This window comes from Symsagittifera roscoffensis, chromosome 9 (assembly GCF_963678635.1).
Source record: "Symsagittifera roscoffensis chromosome 9, txSymRosc1.1, whole genome shotgun sequence".
Lineage (NCBI taxonomy): Eukaryota > Metazoa > Xenacoelomorpha > Acoela > Convolutidae > Symsagittifera > Symsagittifera roscoffensis.
In genome coordinates, this window is record NC_087070.1 from 46,271,814 (window position 1) to 46,296,519 (window position 24,706).

The window sequence follows — 24,706 nt, forward strand, 5'->3', positions numbered from 1 at the left end:
ATTGTTTGTGAATTTCCTCTAATCTCGTCCGCGACTTTTTGAACCCCACGTTTCAGTAATTGGTCTGCAAACTTCTCCCATTCAGGTGGTGCCAAATTTCGATTTTGGAATGCATCTAGTATATCCGCTGAAGATGTTTGGGAATCAATACATTTCAATTTTGTCCGCTGTTTTGATTTTGGAGTAGAACTTGACTGAGTGTTTTGACCCAACGTCTCCAGCGTTGACGTTGGTTGTTTCTGCCCCTGGGCCGTTGCTGTCGCAGTTTGACCTGTAACGTTATTTTGTTTGCTTTGTGTCTTCTTTTCCTTGACTTTCTTGTCCGTCCTCTTTTTGTCGCACTCGTCTGCTGGCGAACTTGGACCTGCCAAGTTTGGTTTTGCTCTTTTGATAGCTAAGTTGAGACCCCCTCCTGCATTCGTGTCTTTGGAAATTACGACTGTTTGACTCTGTTGGAAACGGTCTATGGGATTCACCGCATCAGCTATTTCCATATCTCATTACAATTTTTCGTCTGACCCGATATCCTCGAGTGCTTCAGGGGAACTAATCCGTTGATATTTTATCGTGGGCTCTGCTGATGGGCTCTTACTCTCACTCCTCTGATTCTCCTGTATTAGAGTTGTTCCCGATTGTGCATTGTCCGATTTCCGGTAAATGGAGCCTGTTGTCGTCTTAATGGTCGAGTCCGTCTCAGATGCTATTTTCCCCTTCAGCTGCTTAATCAGTGCCTGTCCACTCTTCCGTAACGGGTCCTTTCTTAAAATTGTCTTCGGCGGAGATTTGCTTTTTTCTGTTTCTTTGTCTTCGATGAATCCCTTCTCCCAGGAGTATATCATCTCCTTCCGTAAAACAGGATTTAGTAATCTGGTCTCGTCCACAATTCGCCTGATATCGTTTTTAGCAGCATCTCTTCTCTCTTGATTTCAGCGAGCATTCGCCTCCAGTAGTTCTTTTAGGGCTTTAGCCCTTTGTCGGTCCCTGTCCGAATTTACTTGCTGCTTATGCAATGGTCTTGTGTCCCTGCTGAGTTGTCCATTTCTTACTATTTTGAGGTTCTCTCTTCATTGGTTGATTCTGCGTTTCAATTGTGATGCCGTCAATGCTGATCGTTTGAAATGTTGTTTGTCTAAATAGTCAGAATTGTTTAGAAACCTATCCCTTACAATTTTAAATTCTGTTTTTGGTAATCTGCCAAAATGTGCTTGAAATGGGGATACTTGTATAGTTTTCTGCTTGTTCCACCGTAGATCTCGCATTATGATACTGAGACACAATTCGATCGATTTATTATTTTCCTCGAGTAACATTACCCCCATTCTTCTTTTTATAGTTTGTATTGTTCGTTCTACCAAACCACAGCCTCGATGATCCACCACCGGACAGAATTTCTGGTCGATATCAAGTTCCGAACAAAACCTTTTTAGAGTTTTCCCCCTAAAACCTGAGAATTGATCGGAGCGAATCGATTCCGGAATCTCATGTGTGTCGATATACGATCTCAAGAATTTTACTGTGCACTTTCCACTTGTAGATTTCGTAACTTTCACCGATGGAAATTTTGAGAATTGATCTATAGCTACTAGAAGGTAGATTTTTTTCCTTTTTGACTTTCTATAGGCCCCGCGTAATCTAATTGTACTTCCTGTCCCGGCTGCGTGAGCAGTGGCAGTGGTTTCGACGCGTTTTTTGGAATAAGATATTTTACATTCTTACCATATCTGGTGCAACTACGACACTCTTCCGCTAGATTCACGATTTCCTTGTTCATATGCGGCTATCACAGGTATTGTGACACTCCTAACATAGCCTCTTGGCCTGGATGTCCTCTGTGGATCCCCTTTAGAACCGCTTGTCTCAGCTGAACTGGAACCGCTAAGCGATTGTTCACCAAAACGCAGTCGTCCTGCACTGCCATCTGTGACCACAATGGATTCGTATATGGTCCCATTTGTTTGTCTCCTCTTTCTATCATTAGTCGAAGGCGGTCCATCCAGGTGTCTTCGGTTGTTAATTCAGCTAGCAGACTTTTATCAAACAGTTTTGATAAATTGTCGAGGGCCTCCTCTTGTTGCTGCTTCTGCAGTTTCGATTTACTGGACGTTTTCGGTAGTTCAATTGCACACACTTCTTCTTCACTCTCAATCTCCTCTGTAGTTGTCAGCTCCACCTCAATTACCTGCACCTCACTGAGCTTTCTTTCCGCCGATGCAGTTGGTTTACTGATAGTTGAACTTTGACCATTTCCTGGGCTATCATTGGTTTCTTCTGTGTTTGCCGCCAACTCTCTATCAATGTTCCCCGGTATGTTGCTTTCTCGTCCGATTAGTTGCCAGAACGAAAGTAGTCTTTGATCTGCTTCTCCTTGTTGTTCTGGTTCTAGTTGCCATTTAACTCGTGATGCCTGTCGTGTTTCACTGTCCGAGCTATCTCTATTTTTCCGGCCTCCCCGAATGATTTTTCTTGTGCGCTGTAGTGTTTCTGTGATTTCCTCCTCTTCAGAAAGTTCGTTTGCGTTTGTCATTGAGCAATTCCACTTTGGATCCAGGAGGCTCTCTTCTCGTTCATCGTTTCGCCAGTCCTGTGGTGTATCCGACCACCAATCGTAGGATCTTTTTTCTGACATCTCGTTCCTTGAGTCTGTTTTTTTTCTTCTGATTTTTTGATAAAATTTTCTCCGCGATTTTCAATTTATTTGAGCACGATTGTTTGCTGCGTTGAGTTGACGAAAAAGTGACCGGTTTAACTTTAACTGTTGTGTTTAGCTGTTTTGGCAGTCGTGGAAACTGTTTTCTCTCGTTCCGGTCGAGCTTTGTTAGTTTTTGACCGTTTTGGTTGCTATGGCAACCATTACTTGATGACTGTTTCTCTGCATTCCTTCTAGAACATTCTAGAACGTTTTCCTTCCGGTCGAGCAACCCAATTCCTTTCAGCCTACTGCTCATGCAGTCTAATGCTTCATGAAAGGAGTTTATTGTCGCTACTACAAACTTATCGTCTAATTCTGATTCGGGCCAAGGATCATTGAAAGGATCACGCGATAAGTAATCAACTATACCCATGTCCCTCCGTGGAATGTGAACTATATTAAACTGATATGGCACCAATCGATCGACCCACCGGGTCAAACGAGATTGATAGGTCTTATTCGACTTGTTACCATCTAGCGCTGATGTGAGCGCTTTGTGATCTGTTGCAATGGTAAATGATTTTCCCAAAAGATAATGTTCGTATCTGTCTACTGCCCAAACAACTGCCAGTAACTCTAGTTCATTTGTTGAATATTTTTTTTCTTGTACATTTAGATACCGAGATGCGAATGAGATTGGAACCCACAAACCTTCGTCATTTTGTTGTTCCAGAGTAGCACCTAAGCCATAATGGCTCGCGTCACACTTAACTCGAGTCTCTCGGTTGGCATCATAATAATGTACTTTTGCAATATTTGCTACAGCCTCTTTTATGGCATCAAATACTACAGTGTGCTCATCACCCCACTCAAACTTTTTTACCGGTAGTTTCATGTTTTTCAACTTTCTATTTTGATTCTCTACTTTAAGAAGTGGCCTCAATTTCTCAGTTAGACTCGCTGCGTTAGGTATAAATTTAGCTAAGTGATTTATACTTTCCAGAAATGACTTTAATTGTTTAAGCGATTTCGGCGGATTTAGGTTTATAATCGCTTCGGTTTTAGTGAATTTTGGACTAACCCCTGCTTCCGAGAGGTGATGGCCCAACCAATTAACTCCAATTTTCTAAGTACTGCATCCACCAGATCTTCATGTTCCATTTCTTTTCCCTTCGACACAATGAGAATGTCATTTAGAAAGCAGAACGTGTTTTTAGCGTGATTGATAGTTCTGTCCATGGCCTTTTGGAATTCGGCTGACATGTCCGCTAATCCAGAGAACCCTGTAAGAAATCTGTATGTACCGGTCGCTTTTCCGCCAACAATAATAAAGTTACATTGTTTAGCTGTAAATGCATCTAATTTTAATTGACTATACGCATATTTCAAGTCTAACACCGTGAAATAGAGAATATCACTTCTGTTTTCCGTAACAATTTGGCTCACTCCATCTATGAGCTCATCTACGTTAGGCATTTGGTATTTATTTTCGAACAGTTGCCTATTCATTGGTTTCGAGTCCAACGCCAATTTTATTGAGTCGTCCTTTTTTACTGTTATCACAATCGGAGCAATAAAGCAATCCCTCGTACATTTATCAAGCTTTGTTATATGACCTTCTGTCAACAATTTCTCAATTTTTCTTTCGACTTTATCCTGTATGTGAATTGAAATTCTTCTCCCTTTTTCTTGGATTGGACATAAAGGATATTTAAATTTCGAACTTACAAGGTGATTTTTTGAAATTCCTTGTCTTTCAAATAAATTTTTGAACTTATTGAAAAACTTTTCTTTCCAACCTTCTGACTGCTCGCACATGAGCACGTCAAACCTCGTAAGTTCCTTTGGCGCTGGTTTTTGTGTAGTAACTATTCCCACTTGTCCTTGTAGAACTAATCCCATGATGCATCTAGTCTTACGTTCTGTCACCAGGAAGGTAGCACCTTTCACCTCCCAGCCCGCCGACCGAAGGTTCGTCTTTAAGGCTCCCAAACACTGATCGGTTGTTTGTTATAATCAACGAATTTGGTCTGCAAATTCAGTTTTTCCGACGGATTGAATCTTACTTTGCTTGATTTGTCCATAATTTCCTTCGCCGCCGCCCAATTTAGAAACGAAACTGGACTTCCCGTGTTCACTGTCAATTGTATTATTTGATTATCAATTCGTACCATGGCCTTCAGTGATTTTGCACGTTTCAACGTTGGGTCTCAAATTGAATAGATTTTCTGGACTTGTATCGTCTCTCCATTCGATTTGTTCCACATTTCATTAACTGGATCCTTCACATATTTTGAAATTCTTTCATTTTTCGGTTGACGTGTTTGTATCGACATAACTTCGAACTCACTACATGACCCAGAACTTTCACTTATCTGATCGCATTCCTCTACAGATCCTTCCGATTCTTCCGCAACCTCACTCACTTGCTGAGATCTACACATTTTTGCAAAGTGATTGGGTTTAACACAATTCTTACAGTTTTTCCCATCGCTGAACAATTTTTTAAATGTCTCTGATCAAACGCCCTTCCTTATCTGTTACATGGTTTCGTTTTCATGTTGTTGTTCTTGATATTGTTTTGCTTTTTATTTGTTTCCCTTCTATTTTGATTCTTTGCCGTTCCTGACGAATTTCTAACTGCCATTACAGGTTCTTGTTTTATCCTCACTCCCGAAGTGTAATTGTTACTTGTTCCTCCTGTAGCCGCAGCATTCGTCTTTTGAAAAGCCATTGTGGTTTACTTGCTGTGTTCGATTTTTATCGCCCTTTTTAGAACCTCTTCCGGATCTAGAGTCTCGAATGTCAACGTGTCCTGCAATGTCATGATATCTTGCAATGTCATGCCATGGCAATGATAGTGTGTGAGGACAAGCTCTCACTTGACCTCCAGCTTCAGGTCTACCACAACCTGACCAAATTTGGCTGCAATAGTGGTACCACGTAAAAGTTCTAGACGCAAAAAAAACGGCCTTGACTTGCAAAAAACAGCTTCGCTCAGCAAAATATTACTGTCTGGAATATGGGGAGATAATACAAATGGACTATCCTCGACAGGACTGTTAAGGCCTACTGATAGCTCCTCTGCGATTGCCAGGAACTACAATCATTATTATTATTAAAAAAATTAAGACCGAAAAGACTTTAATTTGACATTTTACGTTAATTTGACACCTAAAGTTTGTGATTGTTACCTGATTTTGCCTGAAAAAAAAAACAGGCAAATAATCTCAAAGACCAAAATCAAAAGTTCTTTTCTGAACAACAAAATAGCCCAGAAAATTGGCTTGTGTAATTTAAACTGTAGAAAATGATTAATGGCTAGATTAAAAGCGTTATATGTGCCGATAAATTCTTCGCTAAGCAATTTCAATGCAAAATAAAAGGTCGGGGGATATTATGTTCTACTCAGTCTATTTCTTCTGGGAGTAAAAATTGATTTGATTTTTTTCAGGATTATCCAAACATGGGTTGAACGAAGCTCAGAAGATGCCTTTGGAAACCTTCTGCTTGATTGAAATTATGCCGGACGAACGCAAACTTCGCCAAACTTCATTCGAGTCCAAAAGTGTCGCCAGAATATCTGATTTGCCGTTTTCGGCGGCATCAAGTAATGCCCATGTATTTCCTCTGATTCTGTACGACCATCAATTTCCAACCTTTTTTGACCATTATGTGCGTGGTATCAACATTCCCAGTCATGCATTTTTGAATAAAGCGATTTGCAGTGTTATTTCGAGGAGAATTTTTGACTATCGCAAAGAAGCTCCCGCAAGCAAATAAGTTCCAGCTTCGCTGCTATAAACTGGGTAATTGGAACGGCGATATTCTATGCCAGATTTTCCTAACTGTAGAATGCTCTTTCGAATAGTTTTCAATGTTTCTTTTTTTCTTCCAACCTTTCAAATTCTTAACTTCAACTCAACTCGGATTGGCCTATTCTAATGAATGCTTTAAATTGATCTATAGTGTCGTAATAAAGTTTTTTTTACCAATAAGTATTCAAGAATGATCAATATTTTGTGTTTTCTGTTTTAAACCCTAAACAGCGAAAGCATCGGCAAAAGGCAAGAAAATTATGCAAGTGAGCAAGTAGATACATCTGCTGCGAGAAGTTATTTTCGACATCAAGAAGCTCAATTATATAGCACTCACTCATCAAACAAAATATCAATCTGATTACTCATTGAGCAGATAAGTTTCTATTTTAGTTAAACATGGATTTTGCATCTTGATAGATATCTTTCCATATTTCAAATGTAGGATTTCTTAAATAGTTCAATTTTGTAAAAACTTAACAGAGCTTTTGGATTCCTTCATGTAACACAAGGTAGGATTTTAGGCGTAATAGAAAAACTCGGAATAAAAGAACTAACAATAACAAACAACTCGTTTTGAAAGACAAATCGCAAAATACTCACCGCCTTATTCGTTGCAATCTTGCCAACAGAGGATATGACTTTATAAGAAAGTTAGAGCCGGATCGCCAGGAAGCGGCGACGCGCGCGTAGCTTGACCAACGGCGAATTTAAGCCAAACTGCTCAAGTTATAATATTATTTTCAAACTTCACGAGTTTCAAATTTTACGATTTTACAATTTTTACGCGAGTTATCGTCTAAATTCCGTTATTTTCTGGTCGTCTATTTGCTTGATGCCTAATTTCCTAAAGACCAACTATTTAAAATAAAATTAGTCTCTATCTGATTGAAATACTAGCAAAAGCGAAATTAGGTTCGACACGAATTTAAGCGCAAACCGTTGAACGTTGTTCTGATCAGTAAAACTGATCGGATTAAGTTACTATTTACGGTCTATTTGTAGAACAAGATGGGTTAAAAACAAAGCTTTTATGGTTCAATATTTAAGAAAAAAGTAGACAATTTTGAAGTTTAGTAAGACAAGCATACCTATCAGATCTCATCTAACGGGTTTTACCGAAGAATTTTAAACGTTTAAATTTCCACTTTAAACTTTCTTCATCAATCGTGAGGTTTTGGTTCATCTGATCTAGTGAGAAAATTTAGTTGCGTTAGGATGTCTTTGAGGCAATCTGGTTGTTCTGTCTTTACTGAATCAGTGACGTATTTGCGAGTTTTTTCACTTAAAGAAGAAATTGCATAAGCAAAGAATCCCTGGGAAGAAGTAGGTATATATATCGGGAGCTAAAATTTCTCTAAAAAATCGCGACGATATAGAACAGTTTCCATGGTTTTTGACTATTTTTGTTCCTATTTTTTTAATCTCTGTTCGTGAAAAGAGATGTCATCGCTGCTGAATACTAAAGTCGGTTTCAACTTTCATCTCGCAATTTAGCACTAGTCAAAAAAATTTAACAAACATCATTGTCAATTTCTGTTACTGATTTTGTAGTTTATATGCGAAAGCTTTTTCTAAACAACATTTTTTCGAAAAACTTTTTTTCCTTAAGCAAGTGACTGAAAAAATATGTCGCCCAAGATGTTTTTACTGGTGAGTCAGTCCTGTGAGTGTTAATGATTAGGAGATTTATCAAGTGATAAACATGATTATTCCATGATGTTTATCTTTTTTTTTTACTTTTTCCTGGTTTTAGTTTGGTCTTTGTTGAGTGACCTGGTAACTAATAAATATTGTCGATAGTTGTTTTTTAACCAAAAATAAACTAAAATAAAAAAAAGGTTGGTTTTTAGTCCTACAAACCAATGGGCTGTCTTGATACCTTTTGTTTCAATAGTTTTGTAATATGCCAAATGCGCTGTTTGCTGTAAATCGTCTTCATGCTTTGGTTAATACAATATTAGAGAGCGTCGCTAGTTTTCATTCACTACGATCTCCAAAACTCTAAAAAAATTTAAAAAGCAGAATTTGTAACCAAGAGTTGTCATGCAAATTTTACTTCGTAAAGAAACTCGGTTATTTTGTTTTGTTGTCACTCAAAAGGTCCTGCAAAGTTCTCAAAAGGAGTTACGGATACTTCTGTAAAAATTTTATAAGTAACCAAGAATAACCAGTTGGTGTGCAAAGCGCACCGATTGACCAACTACGTTAACTTAAAAGTCAGAAGTTTGTTGAAACGAAATCGCAAAAAAGCTAAGTTAACCAAACATTGGAATTTTTTCAAGTTCATAGCAGTGACCGAATTATAAATAGAGTAGCGGCTTTTGCAGATAAGAATAATAAGAATACCACCCACTGTTCTTTCGATTTAACCGTTTATCCGAGATTTGACTTGAAAATTTTCGAGAAAAGTTTAACTTTCACAAAACTGCCAAAAAGCCAAATTATCGGGTTTTCGTTTAATTCATACAGGCTTCTATGCCAAAATAAAGAAGTAAATGCTGATGCAGAAAAAAATCTCATGAACTGTTTTTTGAAATCTTAATCCCAGATTTGGAGGGCTAGTTTTTGAGAAAAAAAAGTTCACAAGAACGGTTAAAATGACAAAGAAGGACAGCAATCCATAGCGGTTTATCAAAAAAAGTAGGAAGTAGGGGGTTATGCAGAGAAAAACTCCATACAACGTTCTTTCCATTAAGCAGTTATTTTAGACACGAATCGGAAGTTTTTGAGAGCATTTGAAAGTTTTCCATTAATTGTCAAAAACTTTTTTAAAATTTTTTTTCTTAGTCCATAAGCTCTCTACTGTTGGGAATAGCTGCTTCAAAACAATAAAATTTTCAAAACTGCATTTTTGAACTCAAAATTTTTTTCTTCAAAAATAACGGCGTTGTCGCTTTCGCAGGGAAAATCCAACTCACCGATTCTTTCGATTGAACCCTTAATCTAAGTTTCGGAAGTGTAAATATTCAAACACTCCTTCCCCTATTGAAATGTAGAACGGGGTAGTTTTGTACCAATTAGGTGAAAACGAGCACGCATGCAAGTGAGTTGCTGGTATTTCCTTTGATACTATTTGATTGAAAATCAGCAGAGTAGTTTTCTTTGATGCACAAAAATTTTGGTGAAAAAGACTAGCAAATATGCAGGCACACAAATGAAAAGCTGGCCTTGAAAAGAAAATGAAAGTTTTCAGAGGGCGGTAAATATTTTGAAGATTGAACTTCTCGAAAACTAAAAACAGTTTTTCACCCAAACTAGGAGGCAGCCGTTTTTTGCAAAGGAAACTCTTGAACTCTTTTAGTTTAGTTGTTTTCTCAACCTCGTATTTGTCAGGGCAGTTTTCAATACGAAAAACAAGGTTTAAATGTTTCCCCCATTGAAAATTTTCTAGGCCGTAAAACGGGGCGGTTTTGTACCATTTAGGTGAAAACGAGCACACACGCATGTGAGTTGCTGGTATTTCAATTGGTGCTATTTGATTAAAAATCAGCGGAGCAGTTTTCTTTGATGCATAAAAATTTTGGTGAAAAAGACTAGCAAAGTATGCAGGCACACAAGTGAAAAGCTGGACTTGAAAAGAAAATGAAACAGTTTCCAGAAGGCGGTAAATATTTTGAAGATTGAACTTCTCGAAAACTTAAAACAGTTTTTCACCCAAACTAGGAGGCAGCCATTTTTTGCAAAGAAAACTCTTAAACTCTTTTAGTTTAGTTGTTTTCTCAACCTCATACTTGTCAGGGCAGTTTTCAACAAGAAAAACAAGGTTTAAAAGTTTCCGCCATTGAAAATTTCTGAGGACGTAGATAGTGGGGCAAGGTTAATAGAGGTTATCAGACTAAGCATGCACACGAAAATAGCTGGTCATCCCATCGGTATAACTTTGATGATAATTGGCGGTTTTCGAGAAACATGAAAAAAACTTTGCGAAACAGTCCAGCTCTTTGAATTTGTAGAATATTTTTTTTTTGGCACTGTTTTGATAAAATTAATCCATTTTTGATAGAACCTGGATCAATGCGTAAACCTTTTTATTTCACTGGGAATCTGATTAATGGATTCCATTTTCGAAGTTAAAAAATCACGTTTTTTGCTACCTTTAACATTTTGCTGCTCAATAAATTTCATTTCCTGTTAAAAAAGATGAGCTGAACTTGAAAAGAAATCAAAAGTCAAACCACAAAAAAAACCGTTTGAGCCTCAACAAAATTTTTGAAGCTTTTCATGAAAAAAGAAAATGAGAAAAAAACGTATAAAAGAGTCTGAACTTCGTTCATCGATTTTTAATTAAAGACTGTTCAGTTTGACCAGATACTTGGATCAATTTATACGCCTGTTCTTTTCTTAACAAAAAAAGTTGGCTCTTTTCCACTCCCCCCCCCACCTTTCAAAATATCGATTTTTATGTTTGTTTTACGTGTTATTACGGCTAAATGCGTGATGTTACCCTGTAATGTATGAAGAACAAATCTGTTCATAATTGTCGATTTGTTCACCATGCCAATTTTTATTGCATTATGACAACGTTAAATAAGGTTTTCAAAAATTAATTCGAAGGGGGGGACTGGGAAAGAGCCAAAAAGTTGGGCAACTGATCATGTAACCATCAACTAAGATGTAATACGTAGAAAATTGTTTAAAAAATTAAGGCCTGCAGTATTAAACCTAAAATAACGCCGGAACATGTTGATATGCTGATAGTACTATGTAGTCCAAACACTGATTTCCAAACTTGATAATTGGCCTCGATGAACAGAAGGTTTGCTGTAAACATTGGCAAAATTCTCTTCGTCATCAAATGTCAAATTTGTATACACAGATGATAAAACTAGAAGAATTCACTTTCACATGTAGAAAATTTATCAACCAAATCACACTTGACCTGAGAGAGCCGCACAGTTAGCTCACCAATGTAAGCTTGCAACGCTCTACTGATAAGTCAACATCAACCATTTTCACAACTTCGACAAAGGGACTGTCAGTCAACAGATCGCAAAATTAGGTTTATTAAAGTTCTTATTGAGCTTAAGCTGAAGGCCAACTAACTCGGCGTGGTTTCACAGAACACGTCAACATTACCAGCGACAAAATGAAAAAGCGGAATGATACAATTTAAAGAATGCCTGAAAATGACTGGGGTTGTACCAAAGCAACAAAAAGTGACATATAAGGTCACTGGGCACGCACAGTGTGCTTCATTACGGGCAATAACCTGGACTCCATCAATAAGCAACACAAATTGAAATAACCTCAAAATCCAACAGAACTTTGCCCTCAGGTCAGCTGCTGGTTGCGTTAAGATGTCAAGCCATGACGAACTTCACAATTAAACTAAAAATTCACCAGTGATGACACACTGAAAATCTGGCAAATAGGTGTTAATTAGTTGTTATTAGAGCAATCATGCCAATTTTGAGACAACTCAACAAGCAATCCAATGACTAATCAACACCACCTATCCTGATGAAATTCAGAAACACCTGGCTGAGGTCGTAATAAGTCATAAACACGTATGAACGCTTTAAACGCTACAAGCATGTAACGCACCTCCGGTGCTTCGAACTTTCGACAACTCAGATTTTTGTGATATTTGCCGGGAAAATTTGCAATCTCTGAGAATACCCTGACAGCACCTAAAAGGCTGAAAATTTGAAATTTCTTGAAAAAATTTTTTCAATCTAAGTTTACCGCGAAAAATCATAAGAAAAACCATATCTCAGAAACTACAAGGATTTTATTATTCGTATTTGATGGCTAGTATAACTTTTCACTTAAGTTCAAAACGGAACATCTCTTTAACTAAAACTATTTGAGCGGTCAACCATTGAGATTTATAACCACTGAGAGTATATCCTCACAGTACCCAACTACAGGGCTAGGAACTTAGAATTTTTGCAATTTGTTTAAATGTAACTTTACTGAAAAAGTTGGGAAAAGCATAAAAACGTCATTTCCAAAACAATACAAGCATTTGGGCAGTCTCATTTGGAGGCAAGATTCGCAGCACCTGAGATTACCCTGACAAGGCCTCACTAAACAGATTTGAACTTCAATCTCTGTGAAGTTTTTTTTATATCTAAGTTCATTCAACAGTTTAAAAAGTCATAAAAAGGGGTCACATCTCGGAAACAAAGCATTTGCGCAGTCACATTTGGCCGCAAGATTTGCACCCTCACAGTACCCAACTACCTCGTAGAGCTTTTGAATTACCCCGAATAGCACTTCTAGCTCAACCCCGCTCACTAACTAGTAATGAAGCCATTTTTAAAGTCCTTTTAAGTCTTTATGCTTTGGTTAATACAAAACTGAAAAGCATCGCTACAAAATGTAATAGTTTTTTTGCGCTATTATTCATGCCGATTTCTGGAATTTTGTTTCAAAAAACTAAAATGCAGAATTTGTAATCAAAATTTGTGATGCAAAATATACTTAAATAAACTCTTTACTTTTACCTTTTGCCACGCGAAGGGTCTTGCTAATTTCTCAAAAGGAGTTACCGATACTTTTGTCCAGTAGAGCTATTTGAGGCAATGTTGGCCGTTGCCTGCCACAGTGATATCCCGAAAAAAGCTCTCCACTCCTTCCTGTTTTAAACCAGGGCTTTGCATCAATCGAAACACTCACTCTCCCATGTGTTGATCGCAATTTTGGAAGGCTTCACATGAGTTTTAATTTCATCTCGAACTATTTTGCGCCACAATTTTTTGCTGCAACCTGGGTGGTCATCGTCAGGCTTTTACTTTTTCAAATTTTAGTGCAGCATTCGTGATTGCCGAGGGGTCCAAGCGAAGAACATGACCGAGCCACTTCCGCGTTGTATGATCAATGCTATGCTTTTATCCAGTTTTGCTTTCGGCATCAAGTCAGGTGTTGGTATGTTGTATCCATTGCGCAGAATCTTTCCCAAGCACCTACTTTCAAAGGCATCGATTTGTTTGATATCAAATTCTTTGATGACCCAAGTTTCGGCTCCATAAAGCAGAACACTTCTCACGCAGGTTTTGTAGATTTTGGATTTAGTTCTTTGGAGAACTTTTGAGATGTTTTTGTGAAAATTCTATAAAACCAAATTAGCCAGTTGTTGTGCAAAGCGCACAGATTGTCCGACTACGGTAAATAATTCGTTGAAAACCTTAAACATGGCGAGATGGCGCAACCCGCATTAAAATACATAATATACTCACCAAAATGAGGTTAAAAGCAACTTCATACCCTGCCCGCTGCCAAGAATTGCCTCACAAACCTCGGACAGCTAATTTGAATTACCTCGGATAGCTTTTGAATTACCTCGGATAGCACGGATATCTCTACCCCGCTTTTTAACTCGCATTTAAGCCATTTTAAAACTGGTGTACGAGATTCGTGCCCGGAGGAGGAGCACCAATCAGATAAATTACACATCCAAAGAGGGTCCAATTACTTCTCTTCAAAACTTTTTTTTAAAAATCAAAATTACTTTTTGGTCAAAACTATCAAAATAGTGCCCAAAACAGGCATCTTTGGTCTATTTTAACTAAAATTGCATACCGCGCAGAACATTTTAGCAAATTTTGGTGCTGTGGAAAGCTCAAAAAGTCAATTTGATCGAGCCAAAAAAAGACGACAAAACTTTGTGAAAATTTGACCCCCTCCCTTCGAGAAAATCCTAGATGCGCCAGCCCCTATCATGTTTCGACCAAATTTAATCAAAAACTTAATCTAAGATATAAATTATTTGTAAATAAACTTCTACATGAAAATATGAAATAAATAAACTTCTACATGAAAATATGAAGTTTCAACTTGTAATTTGTCTTTTTTCGTCTTATATTTCACTAGTTCCTTGTTTCTCTGCATTCAAGGTGTTCTCGTTCTGGCCCTCAGGTAAAACCGAATCCGCAAAAGTTGAACAAATTTCCGAAATCCTGACCGACTCGAGATCAAAATCCAACTGTATGCCTTCCGAGAAATTAACAAACATTTCAGTTACTGATTTCAAAACGTAGTCTCTAAACACTTCAAGCTGCAACATTATCAACTCCTTTTCGTAGTCGTAATTGTCGCACTTTTCGTCCAAGCTTCCCAGTCGGCCAGTTAGAGTATCGATGTATAGTCCAACCAAGTCGTGCAGGGCATTGCTAGGTAACGAAGGATTCCCAAACCTGTAAAAACAATTTCACTGGTTCTTTTTGAAGCAATTATTTTTATTATATCAAACCTTAAAAAATGTATAAAGAAAATTATCAAAATATTGTATACTAGCTCGGTTTTGAAGACATATAATTGGCCCACAACGATCCGGATTCAACAAATTTGAAAAAATTATTCGTTTTTTTTGTAAATCGAATTTGACCTGAATAATTACACAGTTTTGACTACTAGATGAAATTATCATACCAAGACATAAAAACCATGTTTCTATAGGCAACTGATCATGTAACCATCAACTAAGATGTAATACGTAGAAAATTGTTTAAAAAATTAAGGCCTGCAGTATTGAACCTAATATAACGCCGGAACATGTTGATATGCTGATAGTACTATGTAGTCCAAACACTGATTTCCAAACTTGATAATTGGCCTCGATGAACAGAAGGTTTGCTGTAAACATTGGCAAAATTCTCTTCGTCATCAAATGTCAAATTTGTATACACAGATGATAAAACTAGAAGAATTCACTTTCACATGTAGAAAATTTATCAACCAAATCACACTTGACCTGAGAGAGCCGCACAGTTAGCTCACCAATGTAAGCTTGCAACGCTCTACTGATAAGTCAACATCAACCATTTTCACAACTTCGACAAAGGGACTGTCAGTCAACAGATCGCAAAATTAGGTTTATTAAAGTTCTTATTGAGCTTAAGCTGAAGGCCAACTAACTCGGCGTGGTTTCACAGAACACGTCAACATTACCAGCGACAAAATGAAAAAGCGGAATGATACAATTTAAAGAATGCCTGAAAATGACTGGGGTTGTACCAAAGCAACAAAAAGTGACATATAAGGTCACTGGGCACGCACAGTGTGCTTCATTACGGGCAATAACCTGGACTCCATCAATAAGCAACACAAATTGAAATAACCTCAAAATCCAACAGAACTTTGCCCTCAGGTCAGCTGCTGGTTGCGTTAAGATGTCAAGCCATGACGAACTTCACAATTAAACTAAAAATTCACCAGTGATGACACACTGAAAATCTGGCAAATAGGTGTTAATTAGTTGTTATTAGAGCAATCATGCCAATTTTGAGACAACTCAACAAGCAATCCAATGACTAATCAACACCACCTATCCTGATGAAATTCAGAAACACCTGGCTGAGGTCGTAATAAGTCATAAACACGTATGAACGCTTTAAACGCTACAAGCATGTAACGCACCTCCGGTGCTTCGAACTTTCGACAACTCAGATTTTTGTGATATTTGCCGGGAAAATTTGCAATCTCTGAGAATACCCTGACAGCACCTAAAAGGCTGAAAATTTGAAATTTCTTGAAAAAATTTTTTCAATCTTAGTTTACCGCGAAAAATCATAAGAACAACCATATCTCAGAAACTACAAGGATTTTATTATTCGTATTTGATGGCTAGTATAACTTTTCACTTAAGTTCAAAACGGAACATCTCTTTAACTAAAACTATTTGAGCGGTCAACCATTGAGATTTATAACCACTGAGAGTATATCCTCACAGTACCCAACTACAGGGCTAGGAACTTCGAATTTTTGCAATTTGTTTAAATGTAACTTTACTGAAAAAGTTGGGAAAAGCATAAAAACGTCATTTCCAAAACAATACAAGCATTTGGGCAGTCTCATTTGGAGGCAAGATTCGCAGCACCTGAGATTACCCTGACAAGGCCTCACTAAACAGATTTGAACTTCAATCTCTGTGAAGTTTTTTTATATCTAAGTTCATTCAACAGTTTAAAAAGTCATAAAAAGGGGTCACATCTCGGAAACAAAGCATTTGCGCAGTCACATTTGGCCGCAAGATTTGCACCCTCACAGTACCCAACTACCTCGTAGAGCTTTTGAATTACCCCGAATAGCACTTCTAGCTCAACCCCGCTCACTAACTAGTAATGAAGCCATTTTTAAAGTCCTTTTAAGTCTTTATGCTTTGGTTAATACAAAACTGAAAAGCATCGCTACAAAATGTAATAGTTTTTTTGCGCTATTATTCATGCCGATTTCTGGAATTTTGTTTCAAAAAACTAAAATGCAGAATTTGTAATCAAAATTTGTGATGCAAAATATACTTAAATAAACTCTTTACTTTTACCTTTTGCCACGCGAAGGGTCTTGCTAATTTCTCAAAAGGAGTTACCGATACTTTTGTCCAGTAGAGCTATTTGAGGCAATGTTGGCCGTTGCCTGCCACAGTGATATCCCGAAAAAAGCTCTCCACTCCTTCCTGTTTTAAACCAGGGCTTTGCATCAATCGAAACACTCACTCTCCCATGTGTTGATCGCAATTTTGGAAGGCTTCACATGAGTTTTAATTTCATCTCGAACTATTTTGCGCCACAATTTTTTGCTGCAACCTGGGTGGTCATCGTCAGGCTTTTACTTTTTCAAATTTTAGTGCAGCATTCGTGATTGCCGAGGGGTCCAAGCGAAGAACATGACCGAGCCACTTCCGCGTTGTATGATCAATGCTATGCTTTTATCCAGTTTTGCTTTCGGCATCAAGTCAGGTGTTGGTATGTTGTATCCATTGCGCAGAATCTTTCCCAAGCACCTACTTTCAAAGGCATCGATTTGTTTGATATCAAATTCTTTGATGACCCAAGTTTCGGCTCCATAAAGCAGAACACTTCTCACGCAGGTTTTGTAGATTTTGGATTTAGTTCTTTGGAGAACTTTTGAGATGTTTTTGTGAAAATTCTATAAAACCAAATTAGCCAGTTGTTGTGCAAAGCGCACAGATTGTCCGACTACGGTAAATAATTCGTTGAAAACCTTAAACATGGCGAGATGGCGCAACCCGCATTGAAATACATAATATACTCACCAAAATGAGGTTAAAAGCAACTTCATACCCTGCCCGCTGCCAAGAATTGCCTCACAAACCTCGGACAGCTAATTTGAATTACCTCGGATAGCTTTTGAATTACCTCGGATAGCACGGATATCTCTACCCCGCTTTTTAACTCGCATTTAAGCCATTTTAAAACTGGTGTACGAGATTCGTGCCCGGAGGAGGAGCACCAATCAGATAAATTACACATCCAAAGAGGGTCCAATTACTTCTCTTCAAAACTTTTTTTTAAAAATCAAAATTACTTTTTGGTCAAAACTATCAAAATAGTGCCCAAAACAGGCATCTTTGGTCTATTTTAACTAAAATTGCATACCGCGCAGAACATTTTAGCAAATTTTGGTGCTGTGGAAAGCTCAAAAAGTCAATTTGATCGAGCCAAAAAAAGACGACAAAACTTTGTGAAAATTTGACCCCCTCCCTTCGAGAAAATCCTAGATGCGCCAGCCCCTATCATGTTTCGACCAAATTTAATCAAAAACTTAATCTAAGATATAAATTATTTGTAAATAAACTTCTACATGAAAATATGAAATAAATAAACTTCTACATGAAAATATGAAGTTTCAACTTGTAATTTGTCTTTTTTCGTCTTATATTTCACTAGTTCCTTGTTTCTCTGCATTCAAGGTGTTCTCGTTCTGGCCCTCAGGTAAAACCGAATCCGCAAAAGTTGAACAAATTTCCGAAATCCTGACCGACTCGAGATCAAAATCCAACTGTATGCCTTCCGAGAAATTAACAAACATTTCAGTTACTGATTTCAAAACGTAGTCTCTAAACACTTCAAGCTGCAACATTATCAACTCCTTTTCGTAGTCGTAATTGTCGCACTTTTCGTCCAAGCTTCCCAGTCGGCCAGTTAGAGTATCGATGTATAGTCCAACCAAGTCGTGCAGGGCATTGCTAGGTAACGAAGGATTCCCAAACCTGTAAAAACAATTTCACTGGTTCTTTTTGAAGCAATTATTTTTATTATATCAAACCTTAAAAAATGTATAAAGAAAATTATCAAAATATTGTATACTAGCTCGGTTTTGAAGACATATAATTGGCCCACAACGATCCGGATTCAACAAATTTGAAAAAATTATTCGTTTTTTTTTGTAAATCGAATTTGACCTGAATAATTACACAGTTTTGACTACTAGATGAAATTATCATACCAAGACATAAAAACCATGTTTCTATAGAAAACCAAAAAGAATCAGAGCCCTTGTTTCCTGTTCAACAAAGAGGAATTTGGGACATCCAAGAACAATGAAACATTAAAGCTATTTCACCACAAACACACACACACACACACACACACACCAATGACAACGAAAGTTTTTCCACGTAATAACAAGTGTTAATAACATGTGTGAATTTCAAAGGACTCAAGTTTTCGCATCTTTGTATTTCAAAAGTATTCATCCAGAACCGCTAATCACACATATTTCTGAAAAAGGCGACAAAATGAGGCGTGAATTTAACAGCTGTGACTCATTTTCGGAAAATCGCATTATGTTAGAAAGTGCCCCCCCCCCCCCCCGTTGAGAAAATCCTAGAATCGCGCCTGGTAAGATATCAATTTTCAAGGTTATATATGAATACCAAATTAAGAAATTTACTTTTAGCGCAATTTGATGTTATTGATAAAAGGAAATTTTCTGTTACTAAGAAATTGGCTATAACAGTGCAAGTATAATTTCATCAAATCTGACTCAGTGAGCATAACTTTTAGACGTGAATAATCACAGCTAAGCAGTGGTGAACGCAATTATTCTAAGGGTGCGGACGCCCCTCCTGAGCGATTCGACCCCCTGCCGACCTTTGTACTATTTTGAGACAACCATTTGTAGTGACGTACCCTGAAATTTTTCTAAAGGCGCCAATATATACTACTTTTGAAGGGGGAGCGCGCTTTTTTTTGGTGAAAAAACGCGCGTTTTTTTGGTCAAAACATTATCGCCGAAAAACATTATCGCTGAAACATTATCGCCGAAAAAACGCGAGTTTTTTTTGGTGAAAATGTTCCCAAAAGTGCCTAAATACGCCTTTTTTGTCCTGTTTCTTCAAAACTTTTCCTGCGGCACAGAAAATTTGGCCAAAACAGGGTCTTTTGTAGTGCTTTGGGAGAGCTCGTCGGAAAATCATTTCAGTCGACCTAAAAAAAAGTTCGACAAAATATTTTCGATTTTTTTTTGAAAAACCGCCCCCCCCCCTCCCTCGAGAAAAACCTAGATCCGCCCCTGGGCGGTTCTCTTATTTTGAAAAAAAAAACACTTTTAACCACTTGTAAAAAAATTGACCAAAAAATTGCGTTTTTTTGGCGCTGGCTCTCCCCTCAACTTAAATTATACTAGGTTATGAGTTATATAAATTTTCAGAGGTTGGCCAGACAAAATTAGATGTAAAATTGTACCAAAAGGGGACTCTTGGAAAAATTCAACAACCAGAATTAAGGTGCGGGGGTCACGCTTTTTCCTCGACACGCTATTGAAGGTTGGAGATGGGGGGTAAGCAAGAAAAACTACAACAGCAGTGCAACCAGCTGGTCTTATTCGAACAACATATGAGGAGCATGTTTTGCAACACCTGCTGATGGTTGCCATGTCTTGACATATAGGCATGAGTAGTCTGAAGAATGAGATGGAGATTGGGCAAACAGCCACTGAGTCCCCACCACCGCCGCCCCCTTCCTCCTCCTCACTATGGGCCAGACTGAGCAAGTCTATTCCGATGTCGTCCATGGACTTGAGAAATGTGGTCATCTGCTGTTCCGACTGGGAACACTCGGAAGGGTCGTCTCCCCCATCGAAGTGCACACAGTCCCAATTGGACTCAACTGCCGACTTCTCTTGCAGTGTCTGAAAGGAATAAATAGCAAACATTATCGCAGATCAGAATATACTATTTTAGCCACGCCCAACTACATTTGGCAAATACGGACAACAAAAACGCCACAAAAAAGTTCTGAAAACACTAAAATAAATAGTATATTCGCAAGTTACATTGGAAAAAGTGAACCGAAACGTTGCTAGTGTAATGTAGGATGCCACACCCATAGAGAATTTCCCGCCCACACCCGCTAAAACTATGGCAGACACAACATTCCATTTATGCAGAGATGTTGGTAACTAACTCCAAAAAAATATTTTTTTTTTCGGTGAAAACCGTTGATATTTTTCATTTATTCCGCACACAAACGCGTTAATAAAACTTTTTTTTGCGAATAAAAAATAGAGAATAATTTTGGTTACGTTTACAAGCAAAGTCAAACCTGTTTGACAAAGTTCGTCATTTTGGAGGTGCTTTGTTTCAAGAGGGGCTCAATTCCCATTTCCAGAAACAGCGATAGGTCCATTCCTGTTGCTTCAAGCAGCGCTGAAGACTCGCTCATAACAGCTTGCACCAAACCTGACAACTTATTTATATCTAGTAATAAGTTATTACGATTGAAATGATGGCACATTTGATCACAGAAGAAAGAGACTTGGTCACAAGCCCAGACAGACAAACATGAAAACATTGAGGGGTTCGCGCTGAACATTTCGCGAAAGTGTTTCACGCCGAGATTCAAACTCGTGAACACAAACTTCGCTATCGACGCTAGACTTTCAATAGACACGTACAACTTGTGCTGCAATACTCTTCGTAAATTTAACGAGGTTGCTTTTAAAAATAGATGGCAAGCCTCGTTCGTAAATCCGAGCTTGGCCAGAGCTGTCGCGGCCTTCAGTTGGCCGGTTCTTTTACCGAAAGCACCAGGCATGTTGATCAGCCGAGAGGACGAAGATTTGTCCGAATAGCCGAACGAGTCGTTGTCCGATGCATCCACGAACAGTTCACTTCGCAGAGTGCTGATGAGAATATTCTGCAAACAAACATCTTTATTAGCCAAACGATTTTCATGAAATTAAGAAAACCAAAAAAATTGGATTATTTTTTGATGTTTTCTAAAGACAAAATATAAGATTGCCTTTATTTTTTTTAAAGAACCATTTATGATTATTGCTCGAGCGAGATTCAATCCGAGGCCAAAAAACGCAGTTTACTTATGTCAAATGGTTTCACATTTCCGCGGAAAAAGCAAACTATCAAACTTTTTACGACAAATGTAATAAAGTTGTGTTGCAAATACATATGCCCAAAAAAACTGCTTTTGATTTCTTTTTTCAAAATTGCGAAAAGTACTTCAGAAAGCAAAAAACTAACAAGTAAAAAAATAGATATTAGAGAAATTTAAATTGAAATTTAAATTGCTAAAGAAAAATTTAAATAGTTTCGGAAAAACTTTAATTGATGCCAGCAATTTCTATAATTTTCTTGCACAATTCTCATTTAAATTTTAACATTTATTTTTCTTTAAATGGAGATCACTGGGTAAAAATATTTACTTATTTTGCATAAATTTTTTCCAGGTGCTGGCATTCTAAACTAATTTTATACCCTTTTATCGTCAATGCTCTCTTTCACTCTGGCAATTGACGAATGCGAGGAATGACCCCCGCCTAGTTGAGACGCCTCCGCCATTGGCCCTGAACCCCCCGAACCCACCCCACTTGCTCCCATCAATGCCTCTTTATTGTCCTCGAAGAAATCCTCAGCCTGTTTTAAATACTTCAGACACGCATCGTAGTCTTTGAGTGCAGTTGAGACGTCTAAATGGGCTGGGATGTCGTAAATGAAAAGGTCAGACAGATTTGCAGTAGCCGAGTTGTCGACGCTGAGGCGGGAAGTGATGTCGCTATGCAAGTCGGTGTCACCGGACGATTTTCGTCGGCCAAGAGCTCCTGAAACCATTCAAGTTTCAAGAAAAAAAAATATCAACTTATATCCATTCGGAACTTTTCTAACTAATATTTTTTGATAGAAACTAACCCATTTTGAAAAAAAAAAACAGGATCATTAGGTTATTTTTTATTCCACAGAGAAATTTTACAATTAGAATCTACTTCTGGAACTAAAACTTCATCACGTTTTGTTATTGTGTCTTCTTTCTAGCATATTATTTAAAATTAAATTTTACAAGGTATCAGAATTCAAACGTCAAAAAATCAAATTGGAGCGTGAAAAATCAAGATTCCCTGAAACAAAACATAGACAACAGATAGTTGGAAAAAATCATGAAAAAAACTCATGAAGCTTAAAGCTGTATGAATTTCTAGGACAAATTATGATAGATACTTTTTTGATAAAGTTAACCCATTTTGAGAAAACTGGATCATTAAATAAAACTTTTATTTCGCTGCGAAATCTGAAAATTGAATCTGAATTCAGCACATCTGTTTTTACAAATTTTTGCATCCAGCCAATACGATACTAATCAGATGATTTCTTGGACAGATTCCAACAACCTGAACTTTCATCCGTCCAAATGCTTTTACCTTCATTTTTCTCTTGTCCAACGGATCAATTAATATAAATAACACTGTGCTGCAGTGTGTAAGTAGGAAGCAGAAGATTTGGGTGTAAATATTTATTCGGACCTAAGATGGCGTTCACACAAATTCGCTAAAGTCTCGAAAGCTCAACGGAGTTTGTTATTTGCGTTATACAGTTCCTTTTAGCCTCCTATCATGTGTTAAAAACAATTTGTTCCGAGCATGTGTTCAATCGATCATAATTTATTGCTCTGAAGTTTGGAGGCCATATGTTCTTTGCCTGCGCAAACTAGAATCTCTGAATTATCGTGGATCCACACTTCCTACGAGTGTTGTCTCAAATTATCCGCAACCGTGCCTATTAGTCATACTCTACCATTAAATGACTTCAAATTCTATGTTACCGTTTGCTTAGTCAAGAACTTCATTCAGTTCGATGATGTGTTCCAAGTTGGAACTCCTAATAGATCTCTGCGCAGTGGACATGTCACTAAGCTGATGGTCAAAAGCTCAAGACTGGTCAATGATCTGCAAGATAAACTCGGTGCTAAAATTTTTCCTCCTAACGAAGTGTCTATTCAACTGGTAGCTCACTACTTGAAGACTTGCACTATCGAGAAATATATTTGTCAGAACATCTGTATATCCTAATTTGTATTTGTATTTCTTGCTTTGTTTTTCTTCTTTTTGTTAATTCCCCACAATGGTAATTAAGTCTTATACTACTACTAAGAAAAAAAGGCAATCGATTAATTTCCATTTTTTCTCAAACATGACAGTTTCTCATATCATTTGTTCTCATTAGAAATTACAAGCGATTTATACATACAAAATATCAACATGGGGTCTTTGCAGTTGCCAATAAAACCACTTTAAGAAATCTGCAGGTACAACAATCAATGAATTACAGGTATACGAACTATTAAAATTACACTTTAAAGTGATAAGACAAGAACATGCAAATGACAAAATTATCTATTTTCAAATCAAGTATTAGACAAATCACTTGATACCACTGAAAGAAAAAATCACTAAAATCCAAAAAGTAACAAGAAACAACGAAAAAGTGATCTCTGTGCGAACACGGACACTATATAATTCACTTATTAATATTGATATGAAAATCATTTAAAAGTTTTAATTGAGCCTAAACAGTTTATAGACAACCTAATGCATAAAATAAGAGATAATTATTTGATTGGTTGTGACTACTTCAACAAATTGTTTTGTTAAAAAAGCATCAAGATATTTGGATAAAAATCATTGGATTATAAAGTGCACACTCGAAAAAATTCGTATTATTTGAAAAAAAAAACAATTAATAAACAGTATTTTTCAAGTCTGCCTTTTTTTATTTTTTTTTCACAATATTTAGACCCTTCTCAGGGATTCGACTCCAGGCCACCCAAAACTTTTCCCCTTCGGTACTATTTTATAGTATCTAAAATTGTTCGACCAACTCTTCAAATCTTCTCAAAAGCACCGGTCAAAATATACTTTTTTTTTCTTCGTTAAAATTTCCCAAATATGTCCAAAACGGTTTCTAGCGAAATGGGGTTTTCATAGTGTTCTGAGAGACCTCAAAATGTCAATTGCTGACATATTACAATAGGTGGTAGTTTTACTTTTCGGTCTTTCCGAAACAAAAAAAAACAGCGAACGGAAATCGAATCCGGCCCTCTGGGATCGGAGTCACAGCTTGAGCAGTGTTACCCAGAGTACCACCCAGACTGCAAGGTGCGCAAAAATAAATGATTAACTAATGGAATATTCTTAATATTTGGCAACAAAGTTAAGCATAAACATAGATACGCATGAATAGATAAATTGCTTATTACTCATTTTGATCACATCACAGTCTGTT

At 37.4% G+C, this 24,706-nt stretch overlaps 1 protein-coding gene across 1 annotated transcript in view; it reads left to right on the plus strand.

Moving 5' to 3' along the window:
• LOC134854389 (uncharacterized) overlaps window positions 1-6,659 on the plus strand; it is a gene marked incomplete in the record, with an annotated part of 50,628 nt that extends 43,969 nt beyond the window's left edge. Inside the window, 1 exon segment of the mRNA XM_063870618.1 lies at window positions 6,084-6,659. Within this exon segment, the coding sequence (XP_063726688.1) occupies window positions 6,084-6,412 (329 nt within the window).
• Window positions 6,660-24,706: the final 18,047 nt, after the last annotated feature.